General features: G+C 33.8%; 1 protein-coding gene across 51 annotated transcripts in view; it reads left to right on the top strand.

Moving 5' to 3' along the window:
• Positions 1-14,655, top strand: part of ablim1a (actin binding LIM protein 1a) — a 110,724-nt gene that overhangs the window by 36,107 nt on the left and 59,962 nt on the right. For all 51 annotated transcript variants that reach the window (XR_015504856.1, XR_015504841.1, XR_015504837.1 and 48 more), the window contains 1 exon segment: positions 93-227. Coding sequence is in view for 6 of the 51 variants with exons in the window: in XM_087277245.1 (XP_087133371.1) it covers positions 93-227 (135 nt within the window). In the remaining 45 variants the exon portion in view is untranslated.

Below are 14,655 nucleotides of genomic sequence, written 5' to 3'. Positions count from 1 at the left end.
CTTATTGTGGTCTTTTATGGTATTAAGAGTCAAAACAGCACCTTTCAATACTGGAACAAATCATGACTACATTTGTTTTTCTTTCTATGCAGTGGCCCATACACAGGAGTCTCACCACCAGACGGAGAAGCCTTTGATTCGCTGTGCTAAATGTGGAGAGTTGTGCAAAGGAGAGGTGTTACGAGTGCAGGCCAAACACTTCCACATCAAGTGCTTCACATGCAAAGGTAAGTGAATCAATGTCACTATTGCGCATTTTCCTGACTACCGCAAGTGTTATGATCAGGCGCGCCGCTAGCAATTTTGGGCCCTATAAAAAAAGCAATGAGTGAGGGATCCCTAACATGAAGGTAAAAAGCGGTGTTAATTGACAAAGCTAAAGATTTATGATTCAATGACTCCTTAGATTATTATTATTATTATTATTTATTTTAATGTATTTATTGTTATTATTATTATTATTATTATTATTATTGTTTAATATTATTATTCATTTTTTATTTATTTATTTATTTATTTATTATTGTTGCTATTATTATTTATTTTTAATAATAATATTAGTTAATTAATTATTGTTATTATTTTTATGTATTTATTATTATTATTATTATTATATTATTGTTTAATATTATTATTCATTTTTTATTTATTTATTTATTTATTATTGTTGCTATTATTATTTATTTTTAGTAATAATATTAGTTAATTATCGTTATTATTTTTATGTATTTATTATTATTATTATTATTACTTTTTAATGTATTCATTATTGTTTTTTAATATTTTTTAATTAAATAATTAATTAATTTAATATCATTATTATTTTAATTATTTTAATGTATTTATTATTATGATTATTTTATTTTATTATTATTATTGTTAATTTTTTAATGTATTTATTATTATTGTTGTTATTATTTATTTATTTTAGATTAAATAATTAATTAATTTATTATTATTATTTCTTTTATTATTATTATTATTATTTTAATTTATTTATTTATTATTATTATTATTTCAATGTGTTTATTATTGTTGTTATATACATATATTATATTATTATATATTATTATATTATATATATATATATATATATATATATAATATAATAATATATAATATATATATATATATATATATATATATATATATATATATATATATATATATATATTGTTATATATAATATATATTGTTATTATTAATGTATTTATTTATTTATTATTATTATTATTCATTTTTAATGTATTTATTTATTTACTTATAATGAAATATGGAGTGGAAAATGAATACATTATTTTTGTGTGCAATGCATGCAGGACATGTTCATGACAGTTTTGAAAGTAAAACCCTCTTCGTCTGTATTGCCGCGGCTCTGGTCTGCTGAGTGATTCTCATAAATGTTTAGAAAGCCATGTGTGAGTCTGCTGTGACTCACCTCTCCTGGCACATTTCAGCATCACTGTGGAACAGAGGAGGGTGTTCAAGATGGTCTAGCTTGACCTATTTAGCATATGTTCATCAGGATCTGTAAGCAAATAAACACCATCTGCTTGTGTTTATGGTGTGTGGTTTTAAATCTATAGTATTAAATACAGGTGAGGTTATCAGCAGCAGTGGGTCACTACTGAAATGACAGTGGTCAGTATTAATATTAAAGTACTTTCAGCAGTGAAATGCTCTAACTCATATAAACCCTTTATTACTGTATTATTTCATATTTATTTTTAAGGGGGCTCTGGAACGCTTGATTTTGATTGGCTGATGAGCATTCTAATCTGTACAGTTATTTTTCAGACAAACTATCCCGCTTGATTTTGTTTATTTCACAGCATGTAACAGTAAATAAGACTTTAAATTAAGTATTTCACATGAACTAAATTTGAGCACTCTTGCATTTATTAATCATAGCTCATAGTTCAACATTAGTTAATGCACTGTGAGTTAACAAACTAACAATGAACCGCTTTATTTTCAATAACTAACATAAAGGTGAATGAATTATGTAATAAATGTATTGTGCATTGTTTGTTCATGTTAGTAAATATGTAATAAATAAATACCTAATACCCCATTTTTAACCTGTTAGAGAACATATATATATATATATATATATATATATATATATATATATATATATATATATATATATATATATATATATATATATATATATATATATATATATATATATTTAAAAAGTCCATTTATTGCTGTAATGATAATACGCATATTTCAGTCTGTATTTATGTGTGTGCAAGATACATCATCATCAGTCATGTATCCTGAGGTCACTGGGTCTTTCGAGTCTTTCAACATCAGACACCCTCGCCCAGGTGACCCAGCTGAGGTTGATACTTGTGTCCTAGTAGCCATCACCCATGGATCAGCCCTTTTTATCCATAGCCATCTTGTGACTTTCTCTGCAGCTCCACAAACTGATTTAATGGCCCTCTCTCTTGGTTGAAGACTTTACAGAGTGAACACACTGCAAACCATCTACAGCCCACCTGTATTGGCTCACAGTGAGTCTTCCAGCCCCCTTCCCGGCACTACTTTACTAAGAAGTCACTTTAACACTTTTCTTTGCCAGTCAGGGGCTGAGTGGAGGAGGCCTGACTTTGTCCTTTGCAGTTGGCAGGGTTCTTACGCAACTTTCACAAAGTCAGTCCTCCTTTTTGGGGCAAGATGGTATCAGAGATGATGGCATTGCATATAGAATATTTATTATTATGCTAAATGTTTTACAGTACATTTTTAGGCTATTCTATAATATTTTTAGGCATAACATTTTTGTGCACCTACAATTTTTTTTTCTCCGAATATATATATATATATATATATATATATATATATATATATATATATATATATATATATATATATATATATATATATATATATATATACATATATATATATATATTTTTTTTTTAAATTACATTTTACTAAAGAAATTCTGATTTTTATGAATAAATGAGTGATTTTGTGGTAAGTTTGAAGAATTTTAAGAGTTTCCTGACTACCCAAACCATCCAGGAAAGCTGTGGCAATTTTAAAAATAAATTGTGTGCTCCACAAAATTGTGAAACATTTGCTTGATTTTGTATTAAATTTAGTGATTGCAGAATCAGCAAATGCTGAAGGCTCTGTTTAAGGTGTGTATTTATATAAGGTTTCCACACGCTAAAAAGCGATTAGTTTGCTTTACTAAAAAATGTAAGTAAACCCATTGCTTTTAAAGCGAAATGTTGACTTTACTTAAAAAATGAGTAAACCCATTGCTTTTAAATTGATTAGTTGACTTTTACTTTAAAAAAATGTGAGTAAACTTCAATTCAATTCAATTCAGCTTTATTTGCATAGCGCTTTTACAATGTAGATTGTGTCAAAGCAGCTTCACATAAAAGATCATAATAAATTGAAACAGTTTAGTTCAGTTTTTTTAGTGTTTAAGTTCATTTTAGCTCAGTTCAGTGTGGTTTAATAATCACTACAATTACTACAAGAGCAATTCATCGATGCGCAGCTCTACCGATCCTAAACCATGCAAGCTTGAGGCGACAGCGGAGAGGGGAAAAAAACTTCACTAATTAGTGAAAGTGAAGAAAAAAAAACCTTGAGAGAAACCGGACTCAGTTGGGCATGATCATTTAAATTTCTCCACTGGCCAAACGTCTTGTGCAGAGCTTCAGTCTCAGCGGCGGAGACTGGAAGCTGGGCCTCAGCAAAGACTCGTCCCTGGAGCGTCACAAGAATCAGACTCATGCTCTCCACTCCTCCATGACCACCACAGCAGCTGCTCAGGATATGGCCTGGTCCAGGATATGGAAACCTTGGGATCATCTTGTCGCTGGTCTTGGATCGAATCAGTGACTCTGCATAGTCTGAGGGCCTCGGGATGAATATCCCTAGGTGCAAATGGAGAATAAAGAGAATAATTAGCGTAGCTGCTGTTCATAGTGTATATAAACTAGATGCAAACCTGTGTGGAAACCCGCTAAGTGATGCACTGAGTGTGTGCTTTACTAAACAGATAGGTCTTTAATCTAGTTTTGAATTGGGAGAGTGTGTCTGAACCTCGGACGTTATCAGGAAGGCTATTCCAGAGTTTAGGAGGCATAAACAAGAAGGCTTGACCTCCTTTACTTGACTTTGCTATTCTAGGTACTACAGAAGCCCTGAGTTTTGAGATCTTAAAGAACGAGTTGGATTGTAGCGCGACAGAAGGTTGGTTAGATAAACAGGAGCTAGATTATTTAAAGCTTTATATGTAAGAAGCAATATTTTAAAATCAATACGAAACTTAACAGGCAGCCAGTGTAAGGAGGATAAAATTGGGGTGATATGATCATATTTTCTAGACCTGGTCAGAACTCTGGCTGCTGCATTTTGTACTAATTGAAGTTTGTTAATAGAGGATGCTGGGCAGCCAGCAAACAGAGCATTACAGTAATCCAGCCTAGAGGTCATAATAGCATGGACTAGCTTTTTGCATCTGAGATGGATAGCATACTTTGTAACTTAGCGATATTTCTCAGATAAAAGAAGGCAGTTTTTGTGACATGGTATATATGATTTTCAAAAGTTAAATTGCTGTCTAATATGACACCCAGATCTTTTATAGTAGAGCTAACGCTAACTTTGTAACCCTCTAATTATAGATTGAGTTGCGAGATCTGCTGTGTACAGGATTTAGGCCCAATAAGTAATAATTCTGTTTTGTCTGAGTTTAGGAGAAGAAAATTGTTGGTCATCCAGTCTTTAACATCTTTAATACACTCAGTTAGCTTAGACATTTCAGACGTCTAATCAGGTTTAGTTGAAATATATAATTGAGTATCATCTGCGTAGCAGTGAAAGCTGATCGCATGTCTACTAATTATGTCTCTCAGAGATAGCATGTAAATTGCAAACAGCAAAGGGCCTGAGACTGCTCCCTGAGGCACCCCATACTTTACTGGGCTGACATGTGAAGGCTGTCTAATAATATTCACAAACTAATAACAGTCAGCTAAGTATGACTTAAACAATTGTAGAGCCTGTCCCTGGACACCTGTAGACTTTAAGCGATTTATGAGGATACTGTGGTCAATGATGTCAAATGCCGCTCTAAGATCAAGTGAAACTAAGAGTGAGATGCATCCTTGGTCAGCAGCTAGGAGTAGACTGGTTATATTTACTAATGCAGTTTCTGTACTTTGATGAGCCCTGAAACCTGACGGAAACACTTTAAAAGCATTGTTTGTCTGCAGAAAGGAGCATAATTGGGTAGAAACAACTTTTTTCTAGTATTTTAGACATAAATGGAAGATTGCTTTTAAAACCCATTGCTTTTAAATCGATTAGTTAACTTTACTTAAAAAACACAAGTAAACCCATTGCTTTAAATTTAAGTAAGTGAATAATGTGTATAATTATACAAATTAAATTAAGGCAACTTAACAATTTGAAGTTACAATGCATTTACTCACTTTATAAAGTCAACGTGTTGCTTTTAAGGCAATGGGTTTAATGTTTTAAAGTAAAGTAACTAACCATATTACAGTGCATAGTGACCTGATTGACAATGCCACTTCAGAGCCAATGTTTAGTATACCAACCAAACCCATCTGCACTAAACTAAGCAGTAAACTTACTGAGTATTTTTGTCAGTAGCTCTTGACTTGTGTGCAGCAGACCTGGATGAAGGTCCCACATTACAAAGTAAATCCTGTCATGCTTGAGCTGTGATCCTATTAACCCCGAGACTTTCTCTGTCCTGCTGAACCACTTCAGTCAGACAAAGAGACAGAGCTAATCTGACTGACTCGCTCACATCTATTATGTACAGCACATGATGTCTTTTAGGGATTAATTAATGGAAGTAGCCTTGTGCTAAGTATATCTGACACTGCCAGCCAATGTTTGGACATCTTTATGCCTTATTATACTTTGTTTCTGTTTTTAGAATTAACGTCATGAAAAGGTTAGCTTACCCAAAATTAATATTCTGGTATTAATTATTCACACTTGTCATTCCAATCCCCTTTAGAACACGAATTAAGATATTTTGCATGAAATTCAAGAGCTTTCTGAACCTCAATAGACAGTACGGTTCCCAAAACATTCAAATTTTAGAAAAAGGCACCTAAAATATTGCCAAAAAATTCCATGTGACTTTAATGGTTCAACTGTAATCAACTGCAATCACCTTTTGTGCACCAAAAAAAAAAAAAAAGTTAAAACAACTTTATTTGCATATGTCTTCTGACTATGACTATGTACAATATGACGCTTGCATGGTGTGTTGACTGCAAAGGCAATATTTTGTAATAAACATGCACTCTTGTCTGGGAGTCTTTTGGTGCATAAAAGTGTTCGTGTAGCTTCGTTTAATTACCATTGAACCATTGAATCTCATGGAGTTTTGACAATATTTCTGGTTCCTTTTCTGAAGTTTTAAAGTCTCAGAATTGTTGCTGTCTATGAAGGATGAGAGAGGATTTTCATCTAAAATATCTTAATTTGTGTTTTAAAGATAAACTAAAGTGTCGGGTTTGAAACAACATGTTGGTGAGTAATTAAAAACTAAATTTTCATTTTTAGATAAACTAAAGCTTTGAAATGAACTATTATGATTAAAATGTAAAATGCATTTATTGGCAGCTATTCATAAAAATAAGGGAATAATATATATATGGATGGATGTTTGGATGGACTGACCGATAAACAAACCGATGGTTGGGTGGGAAAGGATAGATGGAACGACTGATGGATGGATAGAGCAACTGAAAGATGGATAAATGGATGGACTGATGGACAAACCGATGGACTATTAGATGGATGGATGGATGGATGGATGGATGGATGGATGGATGGATGGATGGACAAACCATTGGATGGATGGAAAGATGGATGGATGGAAAGTCTGACCAATGGATGGATGGATGGATGGGTGGGTTGAATAGTTGCACCGACCAATGAACAAACAGATGGATGGGCGGTGAAGGGATGGACGAATGGATGGATGGATGGATGGATGGATGGATGCACTGACCAATGAACAAAAAGATGGATAGGGGAGTGGATGGATGGATGGACCAAGTGATAAACAAACCCATGTATGTATGCATAGATAGATGGATGGATGGATGGACAGACCAATAGATGGGTGGATAAATGGACGGACCGATGCACAAACCAATGGATGGGGGTGGATGTATGGATGGATGGACGGATGGATGGATGGACAAACCAAAGAATGGATGGATGGATGGATGTACAGAACATTAGATGGGTGGATGGATGGATGGACCGGTGCACAAACCAAAAGACGGGGGGTGGATGTATGGATGGATGGACCGATGGACAAACCAAAGGATGGAAGGATGGATGGATGAACAGAACAATAGATGGGTGGATGGATGGACAGACCGATGCACAAATCAAAAGACGGGGGGTGAATGTATGGATGGATGGACCGATGGACAAACCAAAGGATGGATGGATGGATGGATGGATGGATGAATGGATGGATGGACCGACAGACTAATAGATGGATGGATGGATGGATGGATGGATGGATGGATGGATGGATGGATGGATGGATGGATGGATGGATGGATGGATGGATGGATTGATGGATGGATGGATGGATGGATGGATGGATGGATGGATGGATGGACCGACAGACTAATAGATGGATGGATGGATGGATGGATGGATGGATGGATGGATTGATGGATGGATGGATGGATGTACAGACCAATAGATGGGTGGATGGATGGATGGACCGATGCACAAACCAAAAGATGGGGGGTGGATGTATGGATGGATGGACCGATGGACAAACCAAAGGATGGAAGGATGGATGGATGAACAGAACAATAGATGGGTGGATGGATGGACAGACCGATGCGCAAACCAAAAGACTGGGGGTGAATGTATGGATGGATGGACCGATGGACAAACCAAAGGATGGATGGATGGATGGATGAATGGATGGATGGACCGACAGACTAATAGATGAATGGAAGGATAAATGGATGGATGGATGGATGGATGCATGGACCGACATACCAATAGATGAATGGATAAATGGATGGATGGATGGATGAATGGATGGATCTATGCATGGACCGACAGACCAATAGATGAATGGATGGATGGATAGATGGATGAATGGATGGATAAATGGATGGATGGATTGATGGATGGATCAACGTATGGATAGATAGATAGATAGATAGATAGATAGATAGATAGATAGATAGATAGATAGATAGATAGATAGATAGATAGATAGATAGATAGATAGATGGATAGATGGATGGATAAATAGATAGTAAGATAGAATCTAATTCTAATTTAGTTTGCTTTAAATCTTATCTTAAATCTTATATAAAAGTGAAAACAATCTTAAACTAACATTCTAATCTTTAGGGAGAGGCTGCTCTGGCAATTTAAAATTTATTTTCAACCAGTCAAAGTGGCTAGTGGGAATTCCTGTCTAACCCACCACAGCGGAAATCTACCCGCATTTGGCGGGCTGGCGGGTGTTAATGTCAAATCCTGATCTTGAATATTGAACATCTAGGCTAGCTCTTTATATACCATACCATACCATACCTTACCGTACCATACCATACCTTTATATACCATATAACACGGCTGAGCTCATGACTTCTAAAGACATCCTAGTCAGAGACATTGGAGAGATGTAGAAAAATGATGACTCAGCATGCCTATTCTAGACTAGGATTTATGAATTATAAATATGCAACGTGATAATGAATATGTCATATGAAGCTCTTTTTTTGGTCAGCTCAGTATTGAACTGAACTGAGTTTGAGCAGGACCTGTTGTAAAGTGAGCAGATAAAGAGCGTAAGAGCTGATCATCTGCTTTGTGTTCACCATCCGCAGGGATTATGTCATTCTTACAGTAAGTCTGTGTAATAATAATCAGCTTATCTAGTCATCTAATCACTCTTGAACCGCACACAGACAATTAGATCATGCTATTCTGCATTTACAAGCTACTTCTTTTGTTTTTGTTTTACCAATGGATAATGTAAAACCCCAGATCAGAAAATGTTCGGACAGTATGAGAAATGCAAATAAAAAAGAAAGTTTTGTCTGGTCAACTTCACCTCATTTATAAATATAGATCCTTTCCTGTCATTCAGACCTGCAACACATATATAAAGGTTGGGACAGGAGCAATTTTGGACTAGTGATAAGGTAAATTGGTTATAAATAATGATTTGATTTGAAACAGGCGATGTCAACAGGGGATTGTAATAATGGTTTGGTTCAAAAGCAGCTTCCAAGAGAGGTCTAGTCCTTTAGGAGCAAAGATGAGCTATAGATCGCCAGTTTGTTGACAAATGTGTTAGAAAGTTATTGAAATGTTTAAAAACAATGTTCCACAAATAAAGATAGGAAGACATTTGGATTTGTCACCTTCAACAGTGGAATTTCAGTGCATAAAGGTCAAGGGCGCAGACCAAACTACAGTGATCTTTGATCCCCCAGCTCACACTGCATCATGAATCATCATTCATCTTTAAGCAATATCACCACATGGGCTCAAGACTACTTTTGAAAAACCTTTGTATTGAGTACCTCAATACGTAGTTACGTCCACAAATGCCAGTTAAAACTGTGTTACCTGTGTTAAAACTGTTAACCTATGTTAACAGTGTGCAGAAGTGCCATTGACTTCTCTGGGCTCAGAGGCATCTGGGGTGGAGCACGTGTGGTAACGTGTGCTGTGGTCAGATAAATTAGTTATTTATTATACGTGTTTATTGAAAAAAAAAAACATAAAAACCATGATGAACAAATTAAATAATGCATTATATATATATATATATATATATATATATATATATAATTTTGAAATCATAGCTTTTTTGCTTTGAGTATAGGCTATTCAGTTCAAAAGAGCGGAGTTTCAGCTTTTATGAAGTTTGCTGTATAAAAATATAACATTTTAAAATGTATAATTATCGGCCTATATATATTGGCTATCGGCCTCCAAGTCTGAAGAATTATCGGTTATCGGTATCGGCCAAAAAATCCATATCGGTGCATCCCTAATATATATATATATATATATATATATATATATATATATATATATATATATATATATATATATATATATACTGTATATATATTATTGGTTAAGTTATTGGCTTCTAAATCTAAATAGTTATTGGATGTCGGTATTGGTTAAAAATTCCATATCGGTGAATTGCTATGTAATACCTTCTTGAAATAAACTCATGTCATATTTATGGAACTTTCTAATTGTGTATTTATATTTGGAGTTTTTATTTTGATCATTCTTATTAGCGTACTGTAGGAACACTTAGTTTACCACTAAAATAAAACGTCTTACAATGAATGAAGGTTTATTGGTGTGATACTGGAGTTAATGAATTCTTTTGTGTCTGCATCTACAGATGAAAGTCAGTTTGTATATAGAAATGTCTGAAGGGATTTTATCACCAAGTCCATTACCTATTCATTTATTCTTCAGATCAAGCCATTTCATGCTGATTTCCTCATTTTCAAAGGAGGAGCAGACATATTGTTTATTCCCTTTAAATGTAATTTTCATTTCAAAGATCTTTTTATAATTTTTAAATTAACACGTTAAAATTAATTAAATTAAAACACAAGTTAAAATTAAATGTAACCTTATTGTAAGCTGATTGTCAGGGAAATAGTATTATAATATTTCTAATGATATTGTTTGGCAGGGATGCTAATAATAACTTCTTGTACAAAAAAATTAATTCAATAAAATAAATTAATACAAATATATATTTAAGTAAAATATATTATTGTCAGGGTCTAGTTCACAGGTGTCAAACTCAGTTCCAAAAGGGCCGCAGCTCTGCACAGTTTAGTTCCAACCCTAATTAAACACACCTGATCAAACTAATTGAGTCCTTCAGGCTTGTTTGAAACCTACAGGTAAGTGTGTTGGAGCAGGGTTGGAACTAAACTGTGCAGGGCTTCGGCCCTCCAGGAATTGAGTTTGACACCCCTGGTCCAGTTCATTTGAAAAAACTGAAACTGTACACACAGAAAGCATGTTAAAATAGCAGTAAAGAGTTTTCATTTATTTTGTTTTAAATAAAATGGGAAAATATAGAAATAATTAGGTCTCATTGCCATTAAGCACAGCGCTATATTAACGTACAAATAAATATCCTTATTTTGCACTGTAGAAAATACAGTATATAATTAATAAAATTGTCAAAATATTAATAATTTTGTGTGTGTGTATGTGTGTGTGTGTGTGTGTGTGCTCGCAACTAATAAAAAAAAATTATTAAATAATTCTTGGTCTAAATATGCCTATAATGTTTTTGATACTCAGTTGGTGTTTCTGTGTGGAGTTTGCATGTTCTTCCTGCGTTTGCGTGGGTTTCCTCCGGGTGCTCTGGTTTCCCCCACAGTCCAAAGACATGCGGTACAGGTGAATTGGGTAGGCTAAATTGTCCGTAGTGTATGAGTGTGAATGAGTGTGTATGGATGTTTCCCAGAGATGGGTTGCAGCTTGAAGGGCATCCGCTGCGTAAAAACATATGCTGGATAAGTTGGCGGTTCATTACGCTGTGGCGACCCTGGATTAATAAAGGGACTAAGCTGAAAAGAAAATGAATGAATGAATGTTTTTCTAATAAACTAATGTTGCAGTGAGTTACTGTACAAAAGTCAGCAAATCCTGGTAATAATATATTATAGTTGTTTAATTTTGTCTTATAAGAAACACATTTAGCAGCACAGTGGTGCAGTGGGTATTACAATCGCCTCACAGCAAGAAGATCACTGGTTTGAGCCCCAGCTGGGTCACTTGGCATTTCTGTGTGGAGTTTGCATGCTCTCCCAGTGTGCGCGTAGGTTTCCTCCGGATACTCCGGTTTCCCCCACAGTCCAAGAACTTGTGGTATAGGAGAATTAAACAAGCTAAGTAGTGTATGTGTGTGAATGAGAGTGTATGGATGTTTTCTGGTGATGGGTTGCAGCTGTAAGAACTTCCGCTGCGTAAAACATATGCTGGATAAGTTGTTGGTTCATTCCTCTGTGGCGACCCTGGATTAATGAAAAAAAAAAATGAACAAATGAATGAGGAAACAGATTTTTAATAAGTTACTAAATATATAAATCTATGTTAAACTTCCAATGTTGCATGAAAAAGTTGTTTGATCTTTGGTCCATAGAAAAATTAGCTAAGCAATAAATAAATACAAAGTAATGAATTAGAAAACCACACCACAAAGTCACTAAAACTTGAAATGGATTTGGAAAGTATTAAAATAAAACAATTTTAAATGTTAAAATGAAGCTGAAATTTTACATAAAACAATAACAAGACTTCTAAAGGTAAACCTGCTTAAAAAGGTTTTTATGAGTTATTTTTAAAAATATTTGTTTGCTGCTTTTGCACTTTTTCCATGTTAAAAGTGGAATTAAATCTCTATAAGTGTAAAAAAACACTTTTTGCTTTATCCATTACACTGGCAAGTTTTGTCCTCATAAAATCTCTGCAGACGCTCCTCTGTGCATCAACTCTTTTTGTTAGAGCAGATCTTGTAGAAGGCTGTGAAAACCACTGTAATCAGTTACATAAGAGCACTGCAGAGCTTTCCTGCATATGGACACACTGTACAGATACTGAAGTACTATAAAGAACCATAATACTTTCATTTCACTTTAATTTACTATTCATTTATCCTCTCTGTAAATGTCTCATGCTGTTTCGGTCACAGCCACAAGCTTCTCAGTATTGTTTGTGCAGGTTTTTAAACTAACAAAACATGACTGAAGGAGCATTTAATAGCCTAAAATGAAACACAATGAGCCCTGAATGAGTTTGATAATGTTTGCTGCTTGAGATTAGACATGTCAAGGTTTAAGGACTGTTATGTTTTCTCAAGATCAGGGTTTGGCCATTGTCCTTTACTGAGGTTTATTCTTACAGTTGCTATTCCTAGAGCGCCAATGATGCTGCATTATCCTGTTACAAGAATAGAAACATACGACAAAGGAGCCATTATAACCCTAAAGAAAAATTAAGGGTCTTGCTAAAAATATTAGCATTATTTATTTACGAATTGTTTTATTATTTCTGCGTATAAAGACTTTATTTAGCTGGAGTTTATAGCAGCTTCACTTTACTTTAGGACGCATCAATGTCGTTCTGTAGGTCTGTTGGAGACATTCATAAAAACTCCCAGCAAATCTAATAATCTCCTGGTTACATAAACGCACTAAATCAGACTTCAGCAGCGTTTATTTGATAGCGCACAAGAAAATTTGTGCTTGAGCATATTTGGGGGAAGAAGTTTTGTGCATGAACAGAGGAAATTGGTGCTCAAGCAGAGAAATTCGCATACTCATATTACTTGATCGTGATCTTGACTGTGTCACAACATTTTTCATTGAAATAACACCATAGGTAGTTGGTAGATCTTTGTAAAAAGCCTGCCGCCACAGCTAAAAAAAATCCTAAAGGGAAACACAGTATATATATATATATATATATATATATATATATATATATATATATATATATATACAGTTGAAGTCAGAATTATTAGCCACCCTGATTTATTAGTCCTGATTTCAACACATTTCTAATCATAATAGTTTTAATAACTCATTTCTAATAACTGATTTATTTTATCTTTGCCACGATGACAGTAAAAAATATTTGACTAGATATTTTTCAAGACACTTCTATACAGCTTAAAGTGACATTTAAGAGCTTAACTAGGTTAATTAGGGTAATTAGGCAAGTAATTGTATAACGATGGTTTGTTCTGCAGACTATCGGAAGAAATATAGCTTAAAGGGGTTAATAATTTTGTCCTTAAAATGGTATTAAAAAAATTAAAGACTTTTATTCTAGCTGAAATTAAAGAAATTTCCCTGCTCTGTTAAACATCATTTTGGAAATACTTAAAAAAGAAAAAAAAATATATATATGATATTAAATATATATATATAATATTATAAATTTCATATAAAATTATATAATTTATAAATATATATAAATTTCAGCTGCTCTCTGGGTTTTCCATGCTATTTAAACCTCTTTTTCTTCATGTGTTAATACTTTTTTGCTGTGTAATTTCATTTAATTACACAAAACTTATTTTCTAAACTCATTAATTTTGTTTTCATTGTAAGTATGGATTCTTTTGGTTGTTATCGACATCTGGTGAAAAATTCAAGTCTGCAGCTCCTTTACAAATATGTTTTCTGAGAAAAAATGCTGACATGTTCAATGCTGTTTTTAACTGCTGTACATACTCTTCTCAAAATATTACTTTTTTTTATAATAATTTAGCTTTATTTTCTTTTTCTGAAATCAGTTGATAGTGTCCTTGACTGTATTTGTGCTCATTGTTTTGCTGAAATGTCCACTCTGGTTTCATCTTTATCATCTAATAATCCTGATGTTGGCACTGAAGCAGCTAATATTTATTTACACTGACAAGGGGCAGATTTGCTTACAAAAAACGGAGAGATTTAAGCTTCTGTCGGTCATTCCATGCCTTTTTATATATGCCTTTCTTCATGTGTTCAATACCACGTTTTCCCCTGTGTCATTTAAATTCATTACACAACTAATCAATTTTGTTTTCAT

Source organism: Danio rerio, chromosome 13 (assembly GCF_052040795.2).
Source record: "Danio rerio strain M-AB ecotype USA chromosome 13, GRCz13ab, whole genome shotgun sequence".
In the NCBI taxonomy this organism is placed as follows: domain Eukaryota; kingdom Metazoa; phylum Chordata; class Actinopteri; order Cypriniformes; family Danionidae; genus Danio; species Danio rerio.
Note: the sequence above shows the minus strand (reverse complement) of the source record. Positions and strands in the feature narration are given on the sequence as shown.